At 55.9% G+C, this 26197-nt stretch overlaps 1 protein-coding gene across 1 annotated transcript in view; it reads left to right on the forward strand.

Annotated features, from left to right (window-relative positions):
• LOC144728535 (tetratricopeptide repeat protein 12-like) overlaps window positions 1-26197 on the forward strand; it is a 195354-nt gene that overhangs the window by 78535 nt on the left and 90622 nt on the right. The window contains 2 exon segments of the mRNA XM_078608037.1: window positions 3926-4069; window positions 20472-20567. Coding sequence (XP_078464163.1) covers window positions 3926-4069; window positions 20472-20567 — 240 coding nt within the window.

Consider the following 26197-nt stretch of genomic DNA (forward strand, 5'->3'; position numbering starts at 1 on the left):
TGCGCCTTCTGTGCCCACGCGCGTGCGAGATGTCTGTGGGATTTAAAGGGGCAAGCCGGTTTATCGGGTCATATGAACGTACATCCGAGATGATAACTACTCAAACAACGGAGTGATGTATTCGTAGAACAGCTGCATTTAATAACGGGATAATTCACGAAGGGAGGGCTCTCCGACAATGTAAGGTGGCTGGGCCAGAGAGCTGGGAGCTCGAGGGGGATTGGCTGAGCCTGCCGCCTTGGGCGCAGCGGGTGGCTCATTGATATATTTTAAACTGCTTTTAGAATAACGTTGAGATTATTTTAATTTTAAAAAATTCATGATGGGTACTGAACCCGCTGTGGCTGCTATTAGCGAGCATTGCTCAAGCGGGAGTGGGTGGTCAACACCACGCCGGGCCGCCTTTGTCTGCTTCGTGACGACGTTTACGCACCGCACCAGGTGCTCATTTGAGGCCGAGTCGACATAGGGGAGGCCCAGGACCGATGCAAATAATCGTCACCTGTGTTTGTCGTGAGCGGGAATCGTAGTGCCGTGCGCTAACCGCTGCGCCACCGCCCCCTCCACACAGGCCGCCCCATCGTGATGGCTAAGCATACCCATCCACCGCACACACCTGCACCACCACCACACACACGTGCATCACCACCACCATCATCTGCTGAGTACACTGCGATTCTAATCACTGTACCGACCTTTCGTCTGGTAGTGTGGTTTTCATCCGCGGTGGTGGTGGTGGCGTGTTCCTGCAGGGGTCCCAGTGAGAGGGAGTGCGGTTGTTGTGTTATTGGTGGTGGTAGTGCGGGTGTTGTGTTGTTGACGGTGGTTGTGAGTAGTGGTAGTGTGGTGGTCTTGCGGCTGTTGCATTGCCGAGGCCGGTAGTGCGCACCGTGGCACGAAGTGACCCAACATCCACACACCCCCCACGCTCTGCTCCCTGCAGTTAATAACCGGTTTGGCACGGCTCCCTTCATGGAACATCCATCACGGGAGGGCGTGTGTGCATGTGTGTGTGCGAAATGCTCGCTGACAGCACTTGCCCCAACAATTTGTTTCGGGCTACACGGGGGATCTTTATCTGGGGGGGGGGGGGTAGCGTAGTGGTGGGCGCTATGAACCTCGCGTGCTGTTGGCCACCCACCCATCGTGTGCCCGTTCGGGGCCTTCATAGGTGCAACTCGCGAACGGCACTTACCCCAACCGTGCTAAAGGCTATTCGGGGTATCTTTGTCTTTGTGCGGTTGTGTTATTGCGTGGGCGTCGGATATGCAAACGAATGCCTTCGCTGTTCCCGCTTTGTGCTTTCTCAAAATTGCAGCTTTCGTGTTTCCCGCTGTCAATCGCCCGCGTGCGTTTACGTGCGTGTCCGTGTATCTGTGTATCTGGCCGCGTGTCCGCGTGTCTGGCTCCTTGTCCGTGTATCTGGCTCCTCGTCCTGGTGTCTGGCCGCGTGTCCGTGTATCTGGCTCCTTGTCCGCTTGTCTGGCCGCGTGTCCGTGTATCTGGCTCCTTGTCCGCGTGTCTGGCCGCGTGTCCGCGTGCCGTGGCGTGACTAGCTGCGTCTCATTAGTCGCCGCCACGCGGACTTGTGGGAATGGAGGGCCCGTCTCAGTACACTTAGACTCGCGCATCATTAGCGTGTTTAATTAGACTCCACTTATGATTAATACGCTTGTAACAAGTTTTATGATGACCCTGACAGAATTCCTTACCCTCTGTGCCTGTCACGTGTAGCCGCCTCCTCCTCCCATGCTCCGCGGCGTCTTCCTCCTGCCCCCCCCTCTCCCCCCCCCTCTCCCCGTGATGAAATTTACATATCTCTCCACTTCCCCCTTTAGCCTCCTCCGCCCTGCCTATTTCCCCTCTCTCGTCATCCTCGTATTCTTGTCCACCTCCCCCCACATTCATTGCGTCACCCTCCCTCACTGCCCCTCCTCGGCCGTGCGTAATTGCCTGCCCAGTGACCCCGCGGTTCCGTCTGCTCCACGTGCGTGCGTTTCTGTCCCTGGGACCCCATGTTACTACAGGTTTTATTGGAAGCGCCGCCCGCTCCCTCGCCGTTCAATCGAACACGGCGCGGCGCGTCACTGCCCCTTTAATTGTAATACAGGGGGGTGCTTAAAATACATGTTCACACTTCCGTGAATTTGCAACAACACCACGAGAAGTGCTGCCTTCTCCGAGCTCTGGAGACCACCTGGAGAAGACTCCAGGCCACGTGTCGACAATGATGGCGAACAAGTTGAGACTTTTTGATTTTTCTGAAGTTATTAACATACATTTGTTATCATGTTACAGTGCATTATTCGTTCTTTTCCCATTAAAAACGAGAGTCCCATGTAAGTGTTCACATTGTTTTGAAGCGCCCTGTACATACGACTGCTCGAGATGATGTTGACGATCGTAATCGCAACCACGAGTTGGCGGCCTTCGCGGCTCTCTGCGCCGCAGCTGAGGGCGGTGTTTTGCCATCTCGGCGTGAGCTGCCCTGGTTCGAAGCGTGGCTTTCCTGCGTTTGAAGTCAATTACGGCGTGGGTGGCTGAGTCTCTGGTGGCGGCGGTGGAGTGGTGGGGGTGGAGGTGGGGGGGGGTGACGAGTTGCCGATCGAGGTGGTGCCACCGCTGGCTCGTGTGTGACGCTGCGCGAACGCGCGCGGAGGACGGCGGCGGCAGCCGAAGCGCCTCTTCCACTCGCCCCCGAGTCGTGCCGCGCGTCGTTCGGAACGATGGCCGGCGGTCGAGACGAACGACGGAGCGGCAGCCCAAAGGAGGGAGCGATGGAATCGGGCTGCTGCGCAGGAGCGAGACATGAAATTGTTGGTTTAGCACGTTCATAATAACCCAACAACATTAATTATGAATGGAATCGTTGCTTCGCGAGACCGTGCGATAGATGGCGACGCCTGGGGGGGGGGAGGCTTTTACCCTGTCCCGTGGGGGACTGGCTGTCGCATGCCGACAATGTCGAGCGACCCACACGGTAACGGGGGGGGCCATGTGCTTTTTGCGGAGGTTGCGTGATTTGGATTTGTCGTGATGGGTCCCGCATCAGGGGGGGGGGGGGGGTGTTGGCCATGTCCATTCACGAGTTGTTGTGTCCGTGGGAGGAAGCCAGAGAGTGCCTGCATGAAGTCCACGGCACTCAAAAGGCCGCGCGAAATTGATATATTATTGTTCGTCCGTCCAAGGGCACTTAAGGAAGACCACAAAACCTCGGAACCAATCGCGAGCAAGCACGCGGCACTTCGCACGGCAGCACCAATTCCCAGTCGCCTACATCTCGAGCGAGATTGGAAATATTTCCCAAGAAAATGAAAATGGTTTATTACAAAGGACTCTCTCGTAATGGCGCGAATCAACACGATTAGCACGCGCGCGTTGTAACGTGCGCGCGTGCGCGTTGTAACGTGCGCGCGTGCGCGTTGTAACGTGCGCGCGTGCGCGTTGTAACGTGCGCGCGTGCGCGTTGTAACGTGCGCGTGCGCGTGCCCGTGTAGAAGCGAGTGGTGGAGCGGTTAACGCGCCGTGCTACGAACCCGGCGACCAAAGTTCGATTCCAGCTCACGGCCACCAACACCAGTGACAAATATTTGAACCGGTACTGGACGTTTTGAGTCAAATGACTACCTGGTGCGCTGTGTGAATATCGCCACGCGAGAGACAAAGGCACGTGGTGCTGGCCCACCCACCCCATCGTGTGCCGTCCGAGCCTCCATAGGTGCTCGCTAACAGCACTTGTCCTCACGGTCTGTTGAAGCTACACGCGAGGGTGGGAGTCTCTGTTTTTGTGGGAGCGAGTTCGCGCGTCTTGCGGGAACGGAGGCTCCCTTCAATGGGGCCGGCGTCGCCAGCTTGTCTACCCCTCGCGGGACGCGGCACGGGCGCGGTCGCTCTGCTCCAGCGGCGTCCGCGTGTCTCCCCGCAGGCCCGCGGCAAGTCCACGCGCCCCGACGCGGAGCGCCTCGCCTCGTGCGTCGCGGCGCTCGCCACCCTGGCGGGCTACGGAGGAGCGGTGCGGGCGGCCCTGGCGGCTCGCCGAGAGCTCTGGGACGCGTGCCTGGACCTTGCGGTGAGGGGGGGGGGAGCTGGCTGGCTCGCTCAGAGCGGTCGTTTCCTCTCGGAAATCAGCGGAGGAAATGTTCGAGTGCTAGGGGCTGTTGGGGTGGGCACTGCCCCCACCACATGTCCCTCCAGCCCACCCAAGGTAATTCTGACGAGCTGTAGCCGGCCAGACTACAGGAAGTGACTCCACGAGACTCACAGACTCGGACGCGGCTACAACTGAGACTGCGATGCATAACGTTGTTGTTTGACGAATGTAGTTTTAGTTGATCGATTTGTTTCTGTTCACCCAGGGCTAGGACACAATCCCCGTGAGGGGTGGGGGTTGAGGGGCTAAAGGCGGATACGGAAAGACGAGAACACGGACATCCGAGATAGTCAGAGCTAAGCAATGTGAGCGGGGAAATCCACCGCATAGCATCAGTAGAAAGCAATTGAGACCGCGCTGGGGAGTGCCTCTAGCACGGGCGGCACAGCAGTCGGCTCGCCCCAACAGCCTGTTGATGGCTAAACAGGGTGGGGGGAATCGGTCTGTGTTGTGAGTGCGGCCTGTGCGTGTGTGCGTACGTGCCAAGTGCTCAAAGGTAGCAACACAGGAATAGACGCAAGGAGGGTCGCTGAGAAGCGTCTCGAACCCCACACCGCTGCCCGAGTAGATCCGCGTCACGAGGTTGAGTTTAACCCTCGGCCGCACGGACCTTAGCCGATGTCCTTCGCGGGGGTGGGGGGGGGGTGGAGGCAGCCGTGGAATATTTTTTGCTCGGCCCCCGAGGTCAAAACTCGGGGGGAGGCACCACGAGAGCGGGGTCGTCCCTGCTGCGAGCTGCCCGCCCGCGACATGGGGGGGGGGGGGGGGGGCTGCTCGCGTCTCTAGCGGAGCAGGAGGCGGAGGGGGGAGGCAGGCAGATGCGGCAGGGTTCATTTGAGAGAGGCCGCTTGTGACAAACCCGTCATTTGTTACCTAATTTACACGCGGCGCGCCACACCACGTGCGTCTCATTCTGTTAGGCGCTTTCCTTGCTGCTGCTGCTGCCGCTGAGGGTAAGAGAAGCAACGAGCAGGGAATTAATTAGCGTGAGTAACGTGCAGCGGAGATCAATGGGCACATCACCATCGCCGTCCCCCCTTTTGCATACCTGCCAGGAGAGAGGCGCGCGGGGCCGCTGCGACCCCGCGCGCCTCCCCACTCTCCCTCCTCCTCTTCCTCCTCCCGAGTAACGCGATTTGACGGCCACGGCGTCGTGTCCGGACCCACGCGGTGTCGCGATGAATAACAAAGCAACGCCAACACAAATCTGAATTGGAGCGGGACGTCGCGGTGCGTGACCGGCCGCCAGCCTCGCCGTGGTGCGGCCGCGGCGCCGTCGCGTGAACTCGGCGGTGCCCCGCGTCGCTCTCGTCGGTAGCGCTGCCACGTGCCCGCCGCGTGCGCAGTGAGTTTGATGGGCGTCTCGGGCTGATGTATTTGTTGTTTCGGGGGGGGGGGGGGGGTGGGGCCCCCCGCCCTCTCTGTAGAGTCAAAACCTTTATTCCCACCTGATGAGGGACGCTTGTGTTGCGCCCGAAACGTCGTGATAGTTTTTTTTAATACCCACGTGACTTTACCGAAAGAACCAACGAGTATAACGCCTTTATTGTTTTACCACCGCTCGTGTCCATGGCATGAAACGTGGCGGCGCTCGCTCCAACGCCTCCGTCCATGGGAGCGACTCCACGTCGCGACGTCTCTTCTTCTGCACCGTCCCCAGCGCCCTCGTGCCGTCATCGTCGGCGTGTCCACTGCTAGACGGTTGTCTCCCCAGGGCCGTCACCAGGTGTCCCTGCGATGCCAGAGTGGTGTACGTATCCAGTATATATCTCTCAACGTGCCACGGTATACACACGCACATGTTTCTCATGTCGATGTTGTTCTAGGCAGGGCCGTCCGTAGGGGGGTGCGGGGCCCGGGGCGAATCACCGCGGGTGGGCCGCCCGGCGCCTTCAACTAAAGCGGAAGTTTTGCATCTGACAACGCGATGTCGAAGCGCAGCCCCCCCCCCCCCCATGTGCGGGGCCCGGGGCGGTCGCTGTGTACCCTAGGGACGGCTCTGGGCAGACGAGAAGAAGAGAAAGGTCCCGACTTGAACTTTGACTTGAACAGAGGCAGGAAGCTGACAGCCACGGATGGCGCCGCGCTTCTCTTTGTGCCGCGGTGGCGTCATCCTGGCGTTGCCATGGCACCGCCGTCAGCCTGGTGTCGCCATGGCAACGCCGTCAGGGTGTCGCCATCAGGCGGCGGCCGTTGTCGAGCGAGTGCCCAGCCTCGTGCCCCGCTCTCGTCGTTCAGACGGCTCGAGTGAGTGGCACGCGCCGCTCTTTACGGGGAAATCTAATGCGGGGTTAACGGTGAATGGTTCACAGTGAATGGTTAATGGTGAATGGTTCACAGTGAATGGTTAATGGTGAATGGTTCACAGTGAGTGGTTAATGGTGAATGGTTCACAGTGAATGGTTAATGGTGAATGGTTCACAGTGAGTGGTTAATGGTGAATGGTTAATGGTGAATGGTTCACGGTGAATGGTTAATGGTGAATGGTTCACAGTGAGTGGTTAATGGTGAATGGTTCACAGTGAATGGTTAATGGTGAATGGTTCACAGTGAGTGGTTAATGGTGAATGGTTCACAGTGAATGGTTAATGGTGAATGGTTCACAGTGAGTGGTTAATGGTGAATGGTTAATGGTGAATGGTTCACGGTGAATGGTTAATGGTGAATGGTTCACGGTGAATGGTTCACGGTGAATGGTTCACAGTGAATGGTTCACGGTGAATGGTTAACGGTGAATGGTTCACGGTGAATGGTTCACGGTGAATGGTTAATGGTGAATGGTTCACGGTGAATGGTTAATGGTGAATGGTTCACGGTGAATGGTTAATGGTGAATGGTTCACAGTGAGTGGTTAATGGTGAATGGTTCACAGTGAGTGGTTAACGGTGAATGGTTCACAGTGAGTGGTTCACGGTGAATGGTTCACGGTGAATGGTTCACGGTGAATGGTTCACAGTGAGTGGTTAATGGTGAATGGTTCACAGTGAGTGGTTAACGGTGAATGGTTCACAGTGAATGGTTCACGGTGAATGGTTAACGGTGAATGGTTCACGGTGAATGGTTCACGGTGAATGGTTAATGGTGAATGGTTCACGGTGAATGGTTAATGGTGAATGGTTCACGGTGAATGGTTAATGGTGAATGGTTCACAGTGAGTGGTTAATGGTGAATGGTTCACAGTGAGTGGTTAACGGTGAATGGTTCACAGTGAGTGGTTCACGGTGAATGGTTCACGGTGAATGGTTCACGGTGAATGGTTCACAGTGAGTGGTTAATGGTGAATGGTTCACAGTGAGTGGTTAACGGTGAATGGTTCACAGTGAATGGTTCACGGTGAATGGTTCACGGTGAATGGTTCACAGTGAATGGTTCACGGTGAATGGTTCACGGTGAATGGTTCACGGTGAATGGTTCACAGTGAGTGGTTAATGGTGAATGGTTCACAGTGAGTGGTTCACGGTGAATGGTTAACGGTGAATGGTTCACGGTGAATGGTTCACGGTGAATGGTTCACAGTGAATGGTTCACGGTGAATGGTTAACGGTGAATGGTTCACGGTGAGTGGTTCACGGTGAATGGTTAACGGTGAATGGTTCACGGTGAATGGTTAACGGTGAATGGTTCACGGTGAATGGTTCACGGTGAATGGTTAACGGTGAATGGTTCACGGTGAATGGTTCACGGTGAATGGTTCACGGTGAATGGTTCACGGTGAATGGTTCACGGTGAATGGTTCACAGTGAATGGTTCACGGTGAATGGTTCACGGTGAATGGTTCACGGTGAATGGTTCACGGTGAATGGTTCACGGTGAATGGTTCACGGTGAATGGTTCACGGTGAATGGTTCACGGTGAATGGTTCACAGTGAATGGTTAACGGTGAATGGTTCACGGTGAATGGTTCACGGTGAATGGTTCACAGTGAATGGTTCACGGTGAATGGTTCACGGTGAATGGTTCACAGTGAATGGTTCACGGTGAATGGTTAATGGTGAATGGTTCACGGTGAATGGTTCACGGTGAATGGTTAACGGTGAATGGTTCACGGTGAATGGTTCACAGTGAATGGTTCACGGTGAATGGTTAATGGTGAATGGTTCACGGTGAATGGTTCACAGTGAATGGTTCACGGTGAATGGTTAATGGTGAATGGTTCACGGTGAATGGTTCACGGTGAATGGTTAACGGTGAATGGTTCACGGTGAATGGTTCACGGTGAATGGTTAACGGTGAATGGTTCACGGTGAATGGTTCACGGTGAATGGTTCACGGTGAGTGGTTCACGGTGAATGGTTCACGGTGAATGGTTCACGGTGAGTGGTTCACGGTGAATGGTTAACGGTGAATGGTTCACGGTGAATGGTTCACGGTGAATGGTTCACGGTGAGTGGTTCACGGTGAATGGTTCACGGTGAGTGGTTCACGGTGAATGGTTAACGGTGAATGGTTCACGGTGAATGGTTCACGGTGAATGGTTCACGGTGAGTGGTTCACGGTGAATGGTTCACGGTGAGTGGTTCACGGTGAATGGTTCACGGTGAATGGTTCATGGTGAATGGTTCACGGTGAGTGGTTCACGGTGAATGGTTCACGGTGAGTGGTTCACGGTGAATGGTTAACGGTGAATGGTTCACGGTGAATGGTTCACGGTGAATGGTTCACGGTGAGTGGTTCACGGTGAATGGTTCACGGTGAGTGGTTCACGGTGAATGGTTCACGGTGAATGGTTCACGGTGAATGGTTAACGGTGAATGGTTCACGGTGAATGGTTAACGGTGAATGGTTCACGGTGAGTGGTTCACGGTGAATGGTTAACGGTGAGTGGTTAACGGTGAATGGTTCACGGTGAATGGTTCACGGTGAATGGTTCACGGTGAATGGTTAACGGTGAATGGTTCACGGTGAGTGGTTCACGGTGAATGGTTAACGGTGAGTGGTTAACGGTGAATGGTTCACGGTGAATGGTTCACGGTGAGTGGTTCACGGTGAATGGTTCACGGTGAATGGTTAACGGTGAATGGTTCACGGTGAATGGTTCACGGTGAGTGGTTAACGGTGAATGGTTCACGGTGAATGGTTCACGGTGAGTGGTTAATGGTGAATGGTTAACGGTGAATGGTTCACGGTGAATGGTTCACGGTGAGTGGTTAATGGTGAATGGTTCACGGTGAATGGTTCACGGTGAATGGTTAACGGTGAATGGTTCACGGTGAGTGGTTAATGGTGAATGGTTCACGGTGAGTGGTTCACGGTGAATGGTTCACGGTGAATGGTTCACGGTGAGTGGTTAACGGTGAATGGTTAACGGTGAATGGTTAACGGTGAATGGTTCACGGTGAGTGGTTAATGGTGAATGGTTCACGGTGAATGGTTAATGGTGAATGGTTCACGGTGAATGGTTAATGGTGAATGGTTCACGGTGAATGGTTAATGGTGAATGGTTCACGGTGAATGGTTAATGGTGAATGGTTCACGGTGAATGGTTCACGGTGAGTGGTTAATGGTGAATGGTTAATGGTGAATGGTTCACGGTGAATGGTTCACGGTGAGTGGTTAACGGTGAATGGTTCACGGTGAGTGGTTAATGGTGAATGGTTCACGGTGAATGGTTAATGGTGAATGGTTCACGGTGAATGGTTCACGGTGAATGGTTAATGGTGAATGGTTCACGGTGAGTGGTTAACGGTGAATGGTTAATGGTGAATGGTTCACGGTGAATGGTTCACGGTGAGTGGTTAATGGTGAATGGTTAATGGTGAATGGTTCACGGTGAATGGTTCACGGTGAGTGGTTAATGGTGAATGGTTCACGGTGAATGGTTCACGGTGAGTGGTTAACGGTGAATGGTTCACGGTGAATGGTTAATGGTGAATGGTTCACGGTGAATGGTTCACGGTGAGTGGTTAACGGTGAATGGTTCACGGTGAATGGTTCACGGTGAATGGTTCACGGTGAATGGTTCACGGTGAGTGGTTCACAGTGAGTGGTTCACGGTGAGTGGTTCACGGTGAATGGTTCACGGTGAGTGGTTAACGGTGAATGGTTCACGGTGAATGGTTCACGGTGAGTGGTTCACGGTGAGTGGTTAATGGTGAATGGTTCACGGTGAATGGTTCACGGTGAGTGGTTAATGGTGAATGGTTCACGGTGAATGGTTCACGGTGAGTGGTTAATGGTGAATGGTTCACGGTGAATGGTTCACGGTGAATGGTTCACGGTGAGTGGTTAATGGTGAATGGTTCACGGTGAATGGTTCACGGTGAGTGGTTAACGGTGAATGGTTCACGGTGAATGGTTAACGGTGAATGGTTCACGGTGAGTGGTTAATGGTGAATGGTTCACGGTGAATGGTTCACGGTGAATGGTTCACGGTGAATGGTTAACGGTGAATGGTTCACGGTGAGTGGTTAATGGTGAATGGTTCACGGTGAATGGTTCACGGTGAATGGTTAATGGTGAATGGTTCACGGTGAATGGTTCACGGTGAATGGTTCACGGTGAGTGGTTAATGGTGAATGGTTCACGGTGAATGGTTCACGGTGAATGGTTCACGGTGAATGGTTAACGGTGAATGGTTCACGGTGAGTGGTTAATGGTGAATGGTTCACGGTGAATGGTTCACGGTGAATGGTTCACGGTGAATGGTTAACGGTGAATGGTTCACGGTGAGTGGTTAATGGTGAATGGTTCACGGTGAATGGTTAATGGTGAATGGTTAACGGTGAATGGTTAACGGTGAATGGTTCACGGTGAGTGGTTAATGGTGAATGGTTCACGGTGAATGGTTCACGGTGAATGGTTCACGGTGAATGGTTAACGGTGAATGGTTCACGGTGAGTGGTTAATGGTGAATGGTTCACGGTGAATGGTTCACGGTGAATGGTTCACGGTGAGTGGTTAATGGTGAATGGTTAACGGTGAATGGTTCACGGTGAATGGTTAATGGTGAATGGTTCACGGTGAATGGTTCACGGTGAATGGTTCACGGTGAATGGTTCACGGTGAATGGTTCACGGTGAATGGTTAACGGTGAATGGTTCACGGTGAGTGGTTAATGGTGAATGGTTCACAGTGAATGGTTCACGGTGAATGGTTAACGGTGAATGGTTCACGGTGAATGGTTCACGGTGAATGGTTCACGGTGAATGGTTCACGGTGAATGGTTCACGGTGAATGGTTAACGGTGAATGGTTCACGGTGAGTGGTTAATGGTGAATGGTTCACAGTGAATGGTTCACGGTGAATGGTTAATGGTGAATGGTTCACGGTGAATGGTTCACGGTGAATGGTTCACGGTGAATGGTTCACGGTGAATGGTTCACGGTGAGTGGTTAATGGTGAATGGTTCACAGTGAATGGTTCACGGTGAATGGTTCACGGTGAATGGTTAATGGTGAATGGTTCACGGTGAATGGTTCACGGTGAATGGTTCACGGTGAATGGTTCACGGTGAATGGTTAATGGTGAATGGTTCACAGTGAATGGTTCACGGTGAATGGTTCACGGTGAATGGTTCACGGTGAATGGTTCACGGTGAATGGTTAATGGTGAATGGTTCACAGTGAATGGTTCACGGTGAATGGTTCACGGTGAATGGTTCACGGTGAATGGTTCACGGTGAATGGTTCACGGTGAGTGGTTAATGGTGAATGGTTCACGGTGAATGGTTCACGGTGAATGGTTCACGGTGAATGGTTAATGGTGAATGGTTCACGGTGAATGGTTAATGGTGAATGGTTAACGGTGAATGGTTCACGGTGAGTGGTTAATGGTGAATGGTTCACGGTGAATGGTTCACGGTGAATGGTTCACGGTGAATGGTTAACGGTGAATGGTTCACGGTGAATGGTTAATGGTGAATGGTTAACGGTGAATGGTTCACGGTGAATGGTTAATGGTGAATGGTTCACGGTGAATGGTTCACGGTGAGTGGTTAATGGTGAATGGTTCACGGTGAATGGTTCACGGTGAATGGTTCACGGTGAATGGTTCACGGTGAGTGGTTAATGGTGAATGGTTCACGGTGAGTGGTTAACGGTGAATGGTTCACGGTGAATGGTTCACGGTGAATGGTTCACGGTGAATGGTTCACGGTGAATGGTTCACGGTGAGTGGTTAATGGTGAATGGTTCACGGTGAATGGTTCACGGTGAATGGTTCACGGTGAATGGTTCACGGTGAGTGGTTAATGGTGAATGGTTCACGGTGAATGGTTCACGGTGAATGGTTCACGGTGAATGGTTAACGGTGAATGGTTCACGGTGAGTGGTTAACGGTGAATGGTTCACGGTGAATGGTTCACGGTGAATGGTTCACGGTGAATGGTTCACGGTGAGTGGTTAATGGTGAATGGTTCACGGTGAATGGTTCACGGTGAATGGTTCACGGTGAGTGGTTAATGGTGAATGGTTCACGGTGAATGGTTCACGGTGAATGGTTCACGGTGAATGGTTCACGGTGAATGGTTCACGGTGAGTGGTTAATGGTGAATGGTTCACGGTGAATGGTTCACGGTGAATGGTTCACGGTGAATGGTTCACGGTGAGTGGTTCACGGTGAATGGTTAATGGTGAATGGTTCACGGTGAATGGTTCACGGTGAATGGTTCACGGTGAATGGTTCACGGTGAATGGTTCACGGTGAATGGTTAATGGTGAATGGTTCACGGTGAATGGTTAATGGTGAATGGTTAACGGTGAATGGTTCACGGTGAATGGTTCACGGTGAATGGTTCACGGTGAATGGTTAATGGTGAATGGTTCACGGTGAATGGTTCACGGTGAATGGTTAACGGTGAATGGTTCACGGTGAGTGGTTAATGGTGAATGGTTAACGGTGAATGGTTCACGGTGAATGGTTCACGGTGAATGGTTCACGGTGAATGGTTAATGGTGAATGGTTAATGGTGAATGGTTCACGGTGAATGGTTCACGGTGAATGGTTAACGGTGAATGGTTCACGGTGAGTGGTTAATGGTGAATGGTTCACGGTGAATGGTTCACGGTGAATGGTTCACAGTGAATGGTTCACGGTGAATGGTTCACGGTGAATGGTTCACGGTGAATGGTTCACGGTGAATGGTTCACAGTGAATGGTTCACGGTGAATGGTTCACGGTGAGTGGTTAATGGTGAATGGTTCACAGTGAATGGTTCACGGTGAATGGTTAATGGTGAATGGTTCACGGTGAATGGTTCACGGTGAATGGTTCACAGTGAATGGTTCACGGTGAATGGTTCACAGTGAGTGGTTAATGGTGAATGGTTCACGGTGAATGGTTCACGGTGAATGGTTCACAGTGAATGGTTCACGGTGAGTGGTTCACAGTGAATGGTTCACGGTGAGTGGTTCACAGTGAATGGTTCACGGTGAATGGTTAATGGTGAATGGTTCACGGTGAATGGTTCACAGTGAATGGTTCACGGTGAGTGGTTCACAGTGAGTGGTTCACGGTGAATGGTTCACGGTGAATGGTTCACGGTGAATGGTTCACGGTGAATGGTTCACGGTGAATGGTTCACGGTGAATGGTTCACGGTGAATGGTTCACGGTGAATGGTTCACGGTGAATGGTTCACGGTGAATGGTTCACGGTGAATGGTTCACGGTGAATGGTTCACGGTGAATGGTTCACGGTGAATGGTTAATGGTGAATGGTTCACGGTGAATGGTTCACGGTGAATGGTTCACGGTGAATGGTTCACGGTGAATGGTTCACGGTGAATGGTTCACGGTGAATGGTTCACGGTGAATGGTTCACGGTGAATGGTTCACGGTGAATGGTTCACGGTGAATGGTTCACGGTGAATGGTTCACGGTGAGTGGTTAATGGTGAATGGTTCACGGTGAATGGTTCACGGTGAATGGTTCACGGTGAATGGTTCACGGTGAATGGTTCACGGTGAGTGGTTAATGGTGAATGGTTCACGGTGAATGGTTCACGGTGAATGGTTCACGGTGAATGGTTCACGGTGAATGGTTCACGGTGAGTGGTTAATGGTGAATGGTTCACGGTGAATGGTTCACGGTGAATGGTTAATGGTGAATGGTTCACGGTGAATGGTTCACGGTGAATGGTTCACGGTGAATGGTTAATGGTGAATGGTTCACGGTGAATGGTTCACGGTGAATGGTTCACGGTGAATGGTTCACGGTGAATGGTTAATGGTGAATGGTTCACGGTGAATGGTTCACGGTGAATGGTTCACGGTGAGTGGTTCACGGTGAATGGTTAATGGTGAATGGTTCACGGTGAATGGTTCACGGTGAATGGTTCACGGTGAATGGTTCACGGTGAATGGTTCACGGTGAATGGTTCACGGTGAATGGTTCACGGTGAATGGTTCACGGTGAATGGTTCACGGTGAGTGGTTAATGGTGAATGGTTCACGGTGAATGGTTCACGGTGAATGGTTCACGGTGAGTGGTTAATGGTGAATGGTTCACGGTGAATGGTTCACGGTGAATGGTTCACGGTGAATGGTTCACGGTGAATGGTTCACGGTGAGTGGTTAATGGTGAATGGTTCACGGTGAATGGTTCACGGTGAATGGTTCACGGTGAATGGTTAATGGTGAATGGTTCACGGTGAATGGTTCACGGTGAGTGGTTCACGGTGAATGGTTAATGGTGAATGGTTCACGGTGAATGGTTCACGGTGAATGGTTCACGGTGAATGGTTCACGGTGAATGGTTCACGGTGAATGGTTCACGGTGAATGGTTCACGGTGAATGGTTCACGGTGAATGGTTCACGGTGAGTGGTTAATGGTGAATGGTTCACGGTGAATGGTTCACGGTGAATGGTTCACGGTGAATGGTTCACGGTGAATGGTTCACGGTGAATGGTTCACGGTGAATGGTTAATGGTGAATGGTTCACGGTGAATGGTTAACGGTGAATGGTTAATGGTGAATGGTTCACGGTGAATGGTTCACGGTGAATGGTTCACGGTGAATGGTTCACGGTGAATGGTTAATGGTGAATGGTTCACGGTGAATGGTTCACGGTGAATGGTTAATGGTGAATGGTTCACGGTGAATGGTTCACGGTGAATGGTTAATGGTGAGTGGTTCACGGTGAATGGTTCACGGTGAATGGTTAATGGTGAATGGTTCACGGTGAATGGTTCACGGTGAATGGTTAATGGTGAATGGTTCACGGTGAATGGTTCACGGTGAATGGTTAATGGTGAATGGTTAATGGTGAATGGTTCACGGTGAATGGTTCACGGTGAATGGTTAATGGTGAATGGTTAATGGTGAATGGTTCACGGTGAATGGTTCACGGTGAATGGTTAATGGTGAATGGTTCACGGTGAATGGTTCACGGTGAATGGTTCACGGTGAATGGTTCACGGTGAATGGTTCACGGTGAATGGTTCACGGTGAATGGTTCACGGTGAATGGTTCACGGTGAATGTTTTAATGAATTGTGAACGGTTTTATCCCCGGCGGTCGCCCCGTCTCGCACCGGTGCGACAGCTCGGGCCTCCCCGTCCCCTCTCCCCGTATCCCCCTCTCCCCTCTCTCTCGTGTCCCCCTCTCCCCCCTCTCCTCGTGTTCCCCTCTCCCCGTGTCCCCCCTCTCCCCGTGTCCCCCTCTCCCCGTGCCCCCCCTCTCCCCGTATCCCCCTCTCCCCTCTCTCTCGTGTCCCCCCTCTCCCCCCTCTCCCCGTGTCCCCCTCTCCTCGTGTTCCCCTCTCCCCGTGTCCCCCTCTCCCCGTATCCCCCTCTCCCCTCTCTCTCGTGTTCCCCTCTCCCCGTGTCCCCCTCTCCCCGTGTCCCCCTCTCCACGTGTCTCGCCTCTCTCCCCGTGTCCCCCCTTTCCCCGTGCCCCCCCTCTCCCCGTGTTCTCCTCTCCCCGTGTCACCCTCTCCCCGTGTCCCCCTCTCCCCGTATCCCCCTCTCCCCTCTCTCTCGTGTCCCCCTCTCCCCGTGTCCCCCTCTCTCCTCTCTCTCGTGTCCCCCTCTCCCCGTGTTCCCCTCTCCCCGTGTCCCCCTCTCCCCGTGTCCCCCTCTCCACGTGTCTCGCCTCTCTCCCCGTGTCCCCCCTTTCCCCGTGCCCCCCCTCTCCCCGTGTTCTCCTCTCCCCGTGTCACCCTCTCCCCGTGTCCCCCTCTCCCCGTATCCCCCTCTCCCCTCTCTCTCGTGTCCCCCTCTCCCCGTGTCCCCCTCTCCCCGTGTTCCCCTCTCCCCGTGTCCCCCTCTCCCCGTGTCCCCCTCTCCACGTGTCTCGCCTCTCCCCGTGTCCCCCTCTCCCCGTGTCTCGCCTCTCCCCACGTCCACTCCACGTCTCACGCTCCGGGCCGCCAGGATGTATGGCAGGGACGTGCGTATTGACAACCGCGCCGCTGCTGGAATCATAACCAGCGCAGCCAGCGCCTCCGCCGCACGGTCGGCTCGAGGCTTTTTTATATTGTGGACGTGCGGACGGAGGCAGGAAGGGATGGAGGGAAGAACGGCGCGCGGCGCTTTCCGTGATTCATGGAGGCCCCGCGTCTCGCGCCGCGCTTCCCACAACGGTGCGGCCATGCTGTGCCGGGCGGGGGGTAGCGGTAGGGGGTTGGGGGGGGCGGCGATGGGGGAGGGGGGCTCACCGCAATCTCTGCGGCCCTGTACGTCTCGGCGGCGAGGTCGCGGAGTCTACCTGCCGAGCCAGGGAGAGGGAGCCGGTGGGCGGCTTCGGGAGCAGCCTCGTGGTGGTGAATGTCTGCAACGCAGTTGGCGAGTGATCGGAACGGGCAGTGGCGTTGCTCGGTGGTCCATGGTTAGACATGTAGACTCACACAGACCCACAGACTCACACAAACTCACGCAAACCCACAGACCCACACAAACTCACACAGACTCACACAGACACACAGACCCACAAACTCGCGCAGAGACCCACAGACTCACAAAGACCCACAGACTCACACAGGCCCACACAGACCCACACAGACTCACACAGACCCACAAACTCACACAGACTCACACAGATCCACAAAGACTCACACAGACCCACAGACTCACACAGACTCGCGCAGAGACCCACAGACTCACACAGAGCAGTATCAGTAAAAGACACACGCATCAGCAGCATCGCCTCTGGGAGTGCATCATTTAAGAAACAATTGGTCACACGCGATCATAATTCTGGCCCGGTTTCAGGTTCGAACTGCTGCAGGGCAGTGCTCGGCTCACTGGCAATGGAGGTGGTACGATCCCGGCGACCCGAGTTCGATTCCCGCTCACGGCCAACACCAGTGACGATTATCTGAACCGGTTCGGGGCCTCCCCCAGGTCGACTTAACCGCAAATATATGCCTGGTACGACATGTAAAACATCGCCGCTGGGTAGACAAAGGCCGACGGGCGTGATGTTGGCCACCAACCACCTGTGCCGACCTTCATAGAGGAGCTATTCGCTCACAGCACTTGCCCCAACAGTCCGTCAAGGCTACACGGGGGGTCTTTGTCTTTGTTGTTTGTTTGGGGAGTGTCACTTGGTGGCCAGAGCTGCGTGTCGGCGCCTCACGGTGCCGCGCCCGCCTGAGTGAGAGGGGGCATCGAGAAACGGCCTCCCCTCCCCTCCCTCCCTCCTCTCCCCCTCTACATCCCTCCCTCCCCTCCCCTCCCCTCCCTCCCTCCCCTCCCTCCCTCCCTCCCTCCCTCCCCTCCCTCCCTCCCTCCCTCCCTCCCCTCCCTCCCTCCCTCGCTCCCTCCCCTCCCTTCCCCCCTCCCTCCATCCCTCCCTCCCCGCCTCCCCTCCCTCCCTCCCTCCATCTCTCCCTCCCCAGCCCCATGATCACGCCGTATATATATCCACCAGAATACCTTCACCGAGTCTCAAGACTCTTTTTTTTTCAAGAGGTCCCTGCAATTGAGACGCACTTTTTGCACAGACAGATTCAACAATCTACGGCGGTGCTAATTCCCCTGGCCACCCGTGCAGCCCAGGTCTTGTGTATTCTGAACGAGACCACCCCGCGTTCCCAGGCAGGCGGTCTCACTCGGGCAGTCGGAACGAGACTCGCCGCTCGCGGGATGCGGGCGGTCTGACCGGAGAGGGCTTATCGCGCGTTGGGCAGCGTTCATCTCCATCCGAATCGCTTTGGTCGAAAGCGCACGTTATCTTCCTCACCCACAAAGTCCGGTGACGAGGAGATCGACGTGGAGTGTCCGCCAGCCGCCCCCCCCCCCCCTCTCTGTCTCAGTCACAAAACGCCGCCTGTCGCGAGAGCGCGGCCAAAAGTGTTGGCCGCCGGGGTGAACGGAGTTTGATGTTGCACCAGAAGCGCACTTCAAAGGCAGCGCATCACCACCACCACCAGCAGCACGGCCAGCACGCAGGCGGCAGGAGCCCTGCAGCGCCTCCGCGCCTCTCCCGGCGAGTTAACGAGGGGCCTCCCTCGGCGCGAGTCGCGATAACGCGGCCGCGGTGGCATCACAGGCGGAGATGTCACATCAACAATTCACGTCGCCAGACCCCCCTCAACCCCCACCCCGCGCAACGAAGCTCTCTCGCTCCCTCGCTCGCTCGCTCGCCCGCGGCCCTGTGTCTGTGTGCACGAACCGGCGGCGATGTTTGTTTCATTGAGAGAGTTTGCCGACGCCTGGTGGGACGCGACGCGCCGGCGCAGTTGAGGCGGCCGTGGCCGTTTGCGAGGGGGGCAGTGGGAGGGGGGCGGTGGGAGGGGGGCGGTGGGAGGGGGGCGGTGTGGAGTCGCTGGAGCCAGGCTGGAGACTGCTCCGTGCTGCGTGACGCTCCAGGCGCTCACCTGCAGGGCGCTCGCTCGAATGACCCTCTCCGCCTCACCGGAACAATCCCCCGCCCGCTCATCTGAGCGAGGCGCGATGTGCGCGTGGGTCCCCAACGCGGCACATTTACTGGCTGACTCGGTAGACGCGCAAGGTCGGGCCAACGTCGGGCCAACGTCGGAGCAAACCGGTGGGTAGCCCCAGCCACTCTTGCCCGCACCTCCGACTATGACGATTGGCTAGGTGCGAAGGAAGTTCAACATAGATACATAGTCTGTAGTTCACGTCGTATGTCCAGTGTGGCAGAGTAGCCCAGCATTCCCTCTCGAGGAGATCAGTCAAGTGGGGGAGGCCTTTCCGCCAGCGGTGTCGCGAGAAAGCTGTCCCAGGGCCGCACCTTCACGGGAGTCAAACAACGAGGTTCTGGCTCGTGTCCGTCCCGCAGGGCAGGGAGCGCGTCTCTCCGATGAGATGTTTAGAAAAGCCCCGTGAGACATAGAGAAGTAGCGCTGATCCTGCGCGCACTCTCACACAGACACACACAGTCTGGTGCTGCTGTTGGCTTGTGGGGTGAGGAGTGGACAGGCCGGTCACTTGGGGCAGTACCGTGAAGGAAACAACAAGGTCCCATGAAGGATCTCCGTCGCTTCTGAGTTGTTGGCCACGCGTGGTGATGATGCCCCCGCGGGTCGTGAAACCCAGCTCCACGATATCCCCATGTCCGTCGAGTTGATTCGCAGCCTTGTCAAGAGGCATCGCTGTGACCGTTAACAAAAGTGAAGTGTGGGCTTTGAAAAAACACAAGAATAGGGGTTTATCCTTTCGGGCAATAAAACAGGAGTTGTGTTAAGATGTTCAAACACCAGAAACCTTATGCAAGTAATGGAGTCTGCATTAACCGCACATAGTACTTGTAGTGAATATGCAAAGATAATTATTATATATGGCTTTGTCTTTGCAACCGATCACCGCAAGTGCTGTGGGTGGTTAACGCAGACTTGATTCCTTGCGAAAGGTTTCTATTTAATGTTCGAACATCTTAACACTTGCTGTTTTATTGCCGAAAAGGGTAAAACGTTATTCTTGTGCTTTCCTACTTTGATATTGGCAAACAAGGTCCCATGTTGTGGGATTTGAGGAGGAGGAGGGTGAGGAGGAGGGTGAGGAGGAGGGTGAGGAGGAGGGTGAGGAGGAGGGTGAGGAGGAGGGTGAGGAGGAGGGTGAGGAGGAGGGTGAGGAGGAGGGTGAGGAGAAGGGTGAGGAGAAGGGTGAGGAGGAGGGTGAGGAGGAGGGTGAGGAGGAGGGTGAGGAGGAGGGTGAGGAGGAGGGTGAGGAGGAGGGTGAGGAGGAGGGTGAGGAGAAGGGTGAGGAGAAGGGTGAGGAGGAGGGTGAGGAGGAGGGTGAGGAGGAGGGTGAGGAGGAGGGTGAGGAGGAGGGTGAGGAGGGTGAGGAGAAGGGTGAGGAGGAGGGTGAGGAGGAGGGTGAGGAGGAGGGTGAGGAGGAGGAGGAGACACTGACGTTGGACGCCGCTGTGTGCAGGAGCGCTGTGTGCAGGAGCGCTGTGTGCAGGAGCGCTGTGTGCAGGAGCGCTGTGTGCAGGAGCGCTGTGCCGAGGCTCTGCTCGGCGACCTCGTGGGGCTGCTGCTGCGACTCGCGGAGGAGGACAATGACACCGTGCAGGTGACGCGCGCGCACAATGGACAAAAGTTCAAGACCCCTTCCCCCCGTGTAGCTATCACAGACTGTTGGGGCAAGTGCTGTTAGCGAGCGCCTATGAAGGCCGGCACGGCACGCGAAGGGGTGGGTGGCCAGCACCACTGCCGGCCGCCTCTGTGTCTCCCAAGTGGCGATGTTTACTCACCGCGCCAGGTCCTGAGTTGACCTCGCGGTAGGCCCAGAACAGGTTCAAATATTGGCTCCTGTTTTTGATCGTGAGCGGGAATCGAACTCGAGTCGCCGGGTTCGTGGCGCAGCGCCCTGACCGCTACGTTACCGGTAGCAGGACAAACTCAGGTACACACACACACACTTGTATGCACCCACACACACAAGTGCACTCGCCTGCACCTACCTATTCACACTAATTACACTCCTAATAGCAAGCAATTTTCGTGAGCGCATTTTAAGGCCTGTACACCACACACACACACTCTCTCTCTTACCTACCTACGCTCACTCACCTGTCTCCTCACAACCAAGCACCCAGCCACTCACCCCGCTCTGTCACACGTACACATGCGTACACAAATATCTCCTGTCTAGCCTTAACAGACTTTTGTGGCAAGTGCTGTTAGTGAGCAACTATGAAGGCCGGCACGGTGCGCGAGGGGGTGGCAAGGACCACGCCCGGCCGCCTTTGTCTCCCCAGTGGTGATGTTTACACATCGCACCAGGTACTCATTTGAGACGGAGTCGAACTAGGAGAGGCCCAGGACCGATTCAGATAATTGTCACTGGTGTTGGCCATGAGCGGGAATTGAACTCGGGTGGCCGGGTTTGTAGCGCAGTGCGCTAACCACTGCACCACCGCTCCCCTCAATGTTTTATGGGCGTGCACAATACAGAGACAAATATCCCCCACATCGTTTTGGCAGACTGTTGTGGCAAGTGCTGTTGTTCGTGTGCATTCACACGCGCACACACACTCGCACGAGCTTACTCCCTCTGTGCGAGGAGGAGGAGGTGCCGTCGTGTTTTTTCACTGAAAGTAAACTAAAAGTTGGGTCATCTTGACCACTACCACCACCACCACCGCGAGTGTTTATAACAAGCGTGACACGGTGTGCGCGGAGCGTTCGCGCAAATAACGAGTAGCGCATTCGGGAAGCGGGCACAGGGCAGGTCAGCAGCGATCACGGCGATAATACTAATCACGCTGTTTAATATATAGATAGATAGCTGCATCACGCGTGACCAACTCGCACACACCCACTCACCTACACGCACACACGCACACAGCAACGTGCACTCACCTGTGTACCGACCCGCACACACCTACACACCCACCTCCACGCCCAGCACACTCGGATACGGGCTCTCTGTACGCGCGGTTTCAAACGCGCACAACAAACTCCTCGCCGGCTGCATCGCTCGCAGTCTCATCGGCGACGTGCTGCTGCCCGCTCTGTCTCTCCGCTGCTGGCGTGGTGACAGAGGCACGGGGAGGGGGGGTCGGGGGGGAATCTCCGTGCTCCGCGTGTCGCGCTGTGCGTGGAGTGACCCCCTCTCGCCCTCTCACTCGCGGCCGTGCCCCCCCCCTCACCCCCACGAGCCGCGTTAAGTAAGCGCCTTCCCGTCGGGACGGGAGCCGCTAAACGGGGGGGAGGGGGGCGAGGGAGGGGGGGGGGGCGATGGAGGGGAGGGGGGCTGCTGCCGTCATCGTCCTCGCCTCCGCCCGCCACCCGGCTCGGTTCAACCCCCGCTGCCGCCGCCGCCGCCGCCGCCACGCGTGGGGAGCCTGTGGCCTGCGGTGAGCGCGGTTGGCTACGTGCGGTGCGAAAGAAGTTCAGCGTGCTCCGGTGCCCAGTACTGCCCGCGACTCCGCTTCAGACGATTCGATTTCACGCGGCCCACGACTTCGTTTCACAAGGCGCTGGGTGGATCGCGACATCATGGGAACGTGAGAGATGGTGATGGCTTGGGTAGGTGTCTATCCAGCAGTGGGTAGATCATGGCTGCTGCTGCTGCTGCTGATGATGATATAAAGATTGGTAATGACGGATGGCTGCACCGTGGGGGGTTACAGGGGCTGGAGTGTGATATCTGTCTTGTAGACGCAGAGCGAGGTGGCGCCCTGGGGGGCCATACAGCACGCATTGAAGAAAAATACTTCAAAGTTAAGGTCACCCGTGCCATCAGAGAGCACTCGAAGGGTGTCACCCAACCACGGTTTATGATAGAACGCCGGTCTTGGGACAGTTGAGACGACGATTCGTCGATTAAGTAAAATCGCGTGACCAGATCACTTCAATTCCTGCCTCCCTGCACTGGCTCCCTGCAAAGTACAGAATCGACTTCGAGAATCTTCATCTTCTTCTCACGTTGTAAGGCTTTGAATGAGTTGGCTCATAAACATCTCACCGCCGATCTGCTTAAGTTTTATATTCCGCTGCGCCTTGTTGTTCGCTGGGAGAAGGCGGAGGTGATCACAGCCAGATTGTGGAATTCCACGCAATTCCTTCCTCGGTTCCTTTGAAGGAATCTTGAGCGCGTCAGACTCTTTGTGACCCTTGAACCTTGAGCCCGATTTCACAACGAGCTGGCTCCGTGGCGCCACGAGCTTCGCGTGAAGCGTGCTGAGACGTCGCCCTGAGACGTCGCCTTGAGACGTCGTCCTGAGACGTCGTCCTGAGACGTCGCCTTGAGACGTCGTCCTGAGACGTCGCCCTGAGACGTCGTCCTGAGACGTCGCCCTGAGACGTCGCCCTGAGACGTCGCCTTGAGACGTCGCCTTGAGACGTCGCCCTGAGACGTCGCCCTGAGACGTCGCCTTGAGACGTCGTCTTGAGACGTCGTCCCGAGACGTCGCCCTGAGACGTCGCCCTGAGACGTCGCCTTGAGACGTCGCCCTGAGACGTCGCCCTGAGACGTCGCCTTGAGACGTCGTCTTGAGACGTCGCCCTGAGACGTCGCCTTGAGACGTCGCCTTGAGACGTCGCCCTGAGACGTCGCCCTGAGACGTCGCCTTGAGACGTCGTCTTGAGACGTCGTCCCGAGACGTCGTCTTGAGACGTCGTCTTGAGACGTCACCTTGAGACGTCGCCCTGAGACGTCGCCTTGAGACGTCGCCTTGAGACGTCGCCCTGAGACGTCGCCCTGAGACGTCACCTTGAGACGTCGCCCTGAGACGTCGCCCTGAGACGTCGCCTTGAGACGTCGCCTTGAGACGTCGCCCTGAGACGTCGCCCTGAGACGTCGCCTTGAGACGTCGTCTTGAGACGTCGTCCCGAGACGTCGTCTTGAGACGTCGCCTTGAGACGTCGCCTTGAGACGTCGCCTTGAGACGTCGCCTTGAGACGTCGCCTTGAGACGTCGTCCCGAGACGTCGTCTTGAGACGTCGTCTTGAGACGTCGCCTTGAGACGTCGCCTTGAGACGTCGCCTTGAGACGTCGCCTTGAGACGTCGCCTTGAGACGTCGTCTTGAGACGTCACCTTGAGACGTCGTCCTGAGACGTCGCCTTGAGACGTCGCCTTGAGACGTCGCCTTGAGACGTCGCCTTGAGACGTCGCCTTGAGACGTCGTCCCGAGACGTCGTCTTGAGACGTCGTCTTGAGACGTCACCTTGAGACGTCGCCTTGAGACGTCGCCTTGAGACGTCGCCCCGAGACGTCGTCTTGAGACGTCGTCTTGAGACGTCACCTTGAGACGTCGCCTTGAGACGTCGTCCTGAGACGTCGTCTTGAGACGTCGTCTTGAGACGTCACCTTGAGACGTCGCCTTGAGACGTCGCCTTGAGACGTCGCCCCGAGACGTCGTCTTGAGACGTCGTCTTGAGACGTCGCCTTGAGACGTCGCCTTGAGACGTCGCCCCGAGACGTCGTCTTGAGACGTCGTCTTGAGACGTCGTCTTGAGACGTCACCTTGAGACGTCGTCCTGAGACGTCGCCTTGAGACGTCGCCTTGAGACGTCGCCTTGAGACGTCGTCCTGAGACGTCGCCCTGAGACGTCGTCCTGAGACGTCGCCCTGAGACGTCGCCTTGAGACGTCGTCCTGAGACGTCGCCCTGAGACGTCGCCTTGAGACGTCGTCCTGAGACGTCGCCCTGAGACGTCCCCTTGAGACGTCGCCCTGAGACGTCGCCCTGAGACGTCGCCTTGAGACGTCGTCCTGAGACGTCGCCCTGAGACGTCGCCTTGAGACGTCGTCCTGAGACGTCGCCTTGAGACGTCGCCTTGAGACGTCGCCTTGAGACGTCGCCTTGAGACGTCGCCTTGAGACGTCGTCCCGAGACGTCGTCTTGAGACGTCGTCTTGAGACGTCACCTTGAGACGTCGTCCCGAGACGTCGTCTTGAGACGTCGTCTTGAGACGTCACCTTGAGACGTCGTCCTGAGACGTCGCCCTGAGACGTCGCCCTGAGACGTCGCCTTGAGACGTCGCCTTGAGACGTCGCATTGAGACGTCGCCTTGAGACGTCGCCTTGAGACGTCGTCCCAAGACGTCGTCTTGAGACGTCGTCTTGAGACGTCGCCCTGAGACGTCGTCCTGAGACGTCGCCCTGAGACGTCGCCTTGAGACGTCGTCCTGAGACGTCACCTTGAGACGTCGTCCTGAGACGTCGCCTTGAGACGTCGTCTTGAGACGTCGCCTTGAGACGTCGCCTTGAGACGTCGCCCTGAGACGTCGTCCTGAGACGTCGCCTTGAGACGTCGCCCTGAGACGTCGCCCTGAGACGTCGCCTTGAGACGTCGTCTTGAGACGTCGTCCTGAGACGTCGCCTTGAGACGTCGCCCTGAGACGTCGTCCTGAGACGTCGCCTTGAGACGTCGCCCTGAGACGTCGTCTTGAGACGTCGTCCTGAGACGTCGCCTTGAGACGTCGCCCTGAGACGTCGCCCTGAGACGTCGCCCTGAGACGTCGTCTTGAGACGTCGTCCTGAGACGTCGCCTTGAGACGTCGCCCTGAGACGTCGCCCTGAGACGTCGCCCTGAGACGTCGCCTTGAGACGTCGTCTTGAGACGTCGTCCTGAGACGTCGCCCTGAGACGTCGCCCTGAGACGTCGCCCAACGGCACTTCACCGTGCTTGTCAACCCCACGGTTTTTTTTATTGACGAACGCGTTTCACTTTGAAGACACTGCATCGTGCGGCGCTCTCCGCCTATTGGGAACTCTGCGCTTTAGTTTTCATGTTGAGATCGCGCACGGCAGCTCGAGACGCACGCGCGGCTCCCGTCTCTGCGCGTTTGCTCCGAGACGAGAGCCGCGCGCCTTCGGGAGCCGCGGACTCCCCCCCCCCGCTTCGTGCTGCCACCTCGGGCCGCGAATCGCCGCATTGGTCACGGGTCTCCGCCAAACCGAGGCGGCGGCGGCGCTCACTCTCTCGCAACGATCACGCTCGCTAACACACTCACACACTTAACGCTCACACTCGCAACGCTCACACTCGCAATGCTCACGCTCGCTAGCACACTCACACACTTAACGCTCACACTCGCAACGCTCACACTCGCAATGCTCACGCTCGCTAGCACACTCACACACTTAACGCTCACACTTGCAACGCTCACGCTCGCTAGCACGCTCACACTCGCAACGCTCACGCTCGCTAGCACACTCACACACTTAACGCTCACACTCGCAACGCTCAC

This window comes from Lampetra planeri, chromosome 29 (genome assembly GCF_965212315.1).
Source record: "Lampetra planeri chromosome 29, kcLamPlan1.2.h2, whole genome shotgun sequence".
Classification (NCBI taxonomy): domain Eukaryota; kingdom Metazoa; phylum Chordata; class Hyperoartia; order Petromyzontiformes; family Petromyzontidae; genus Lampetra; species Lampetra planeri.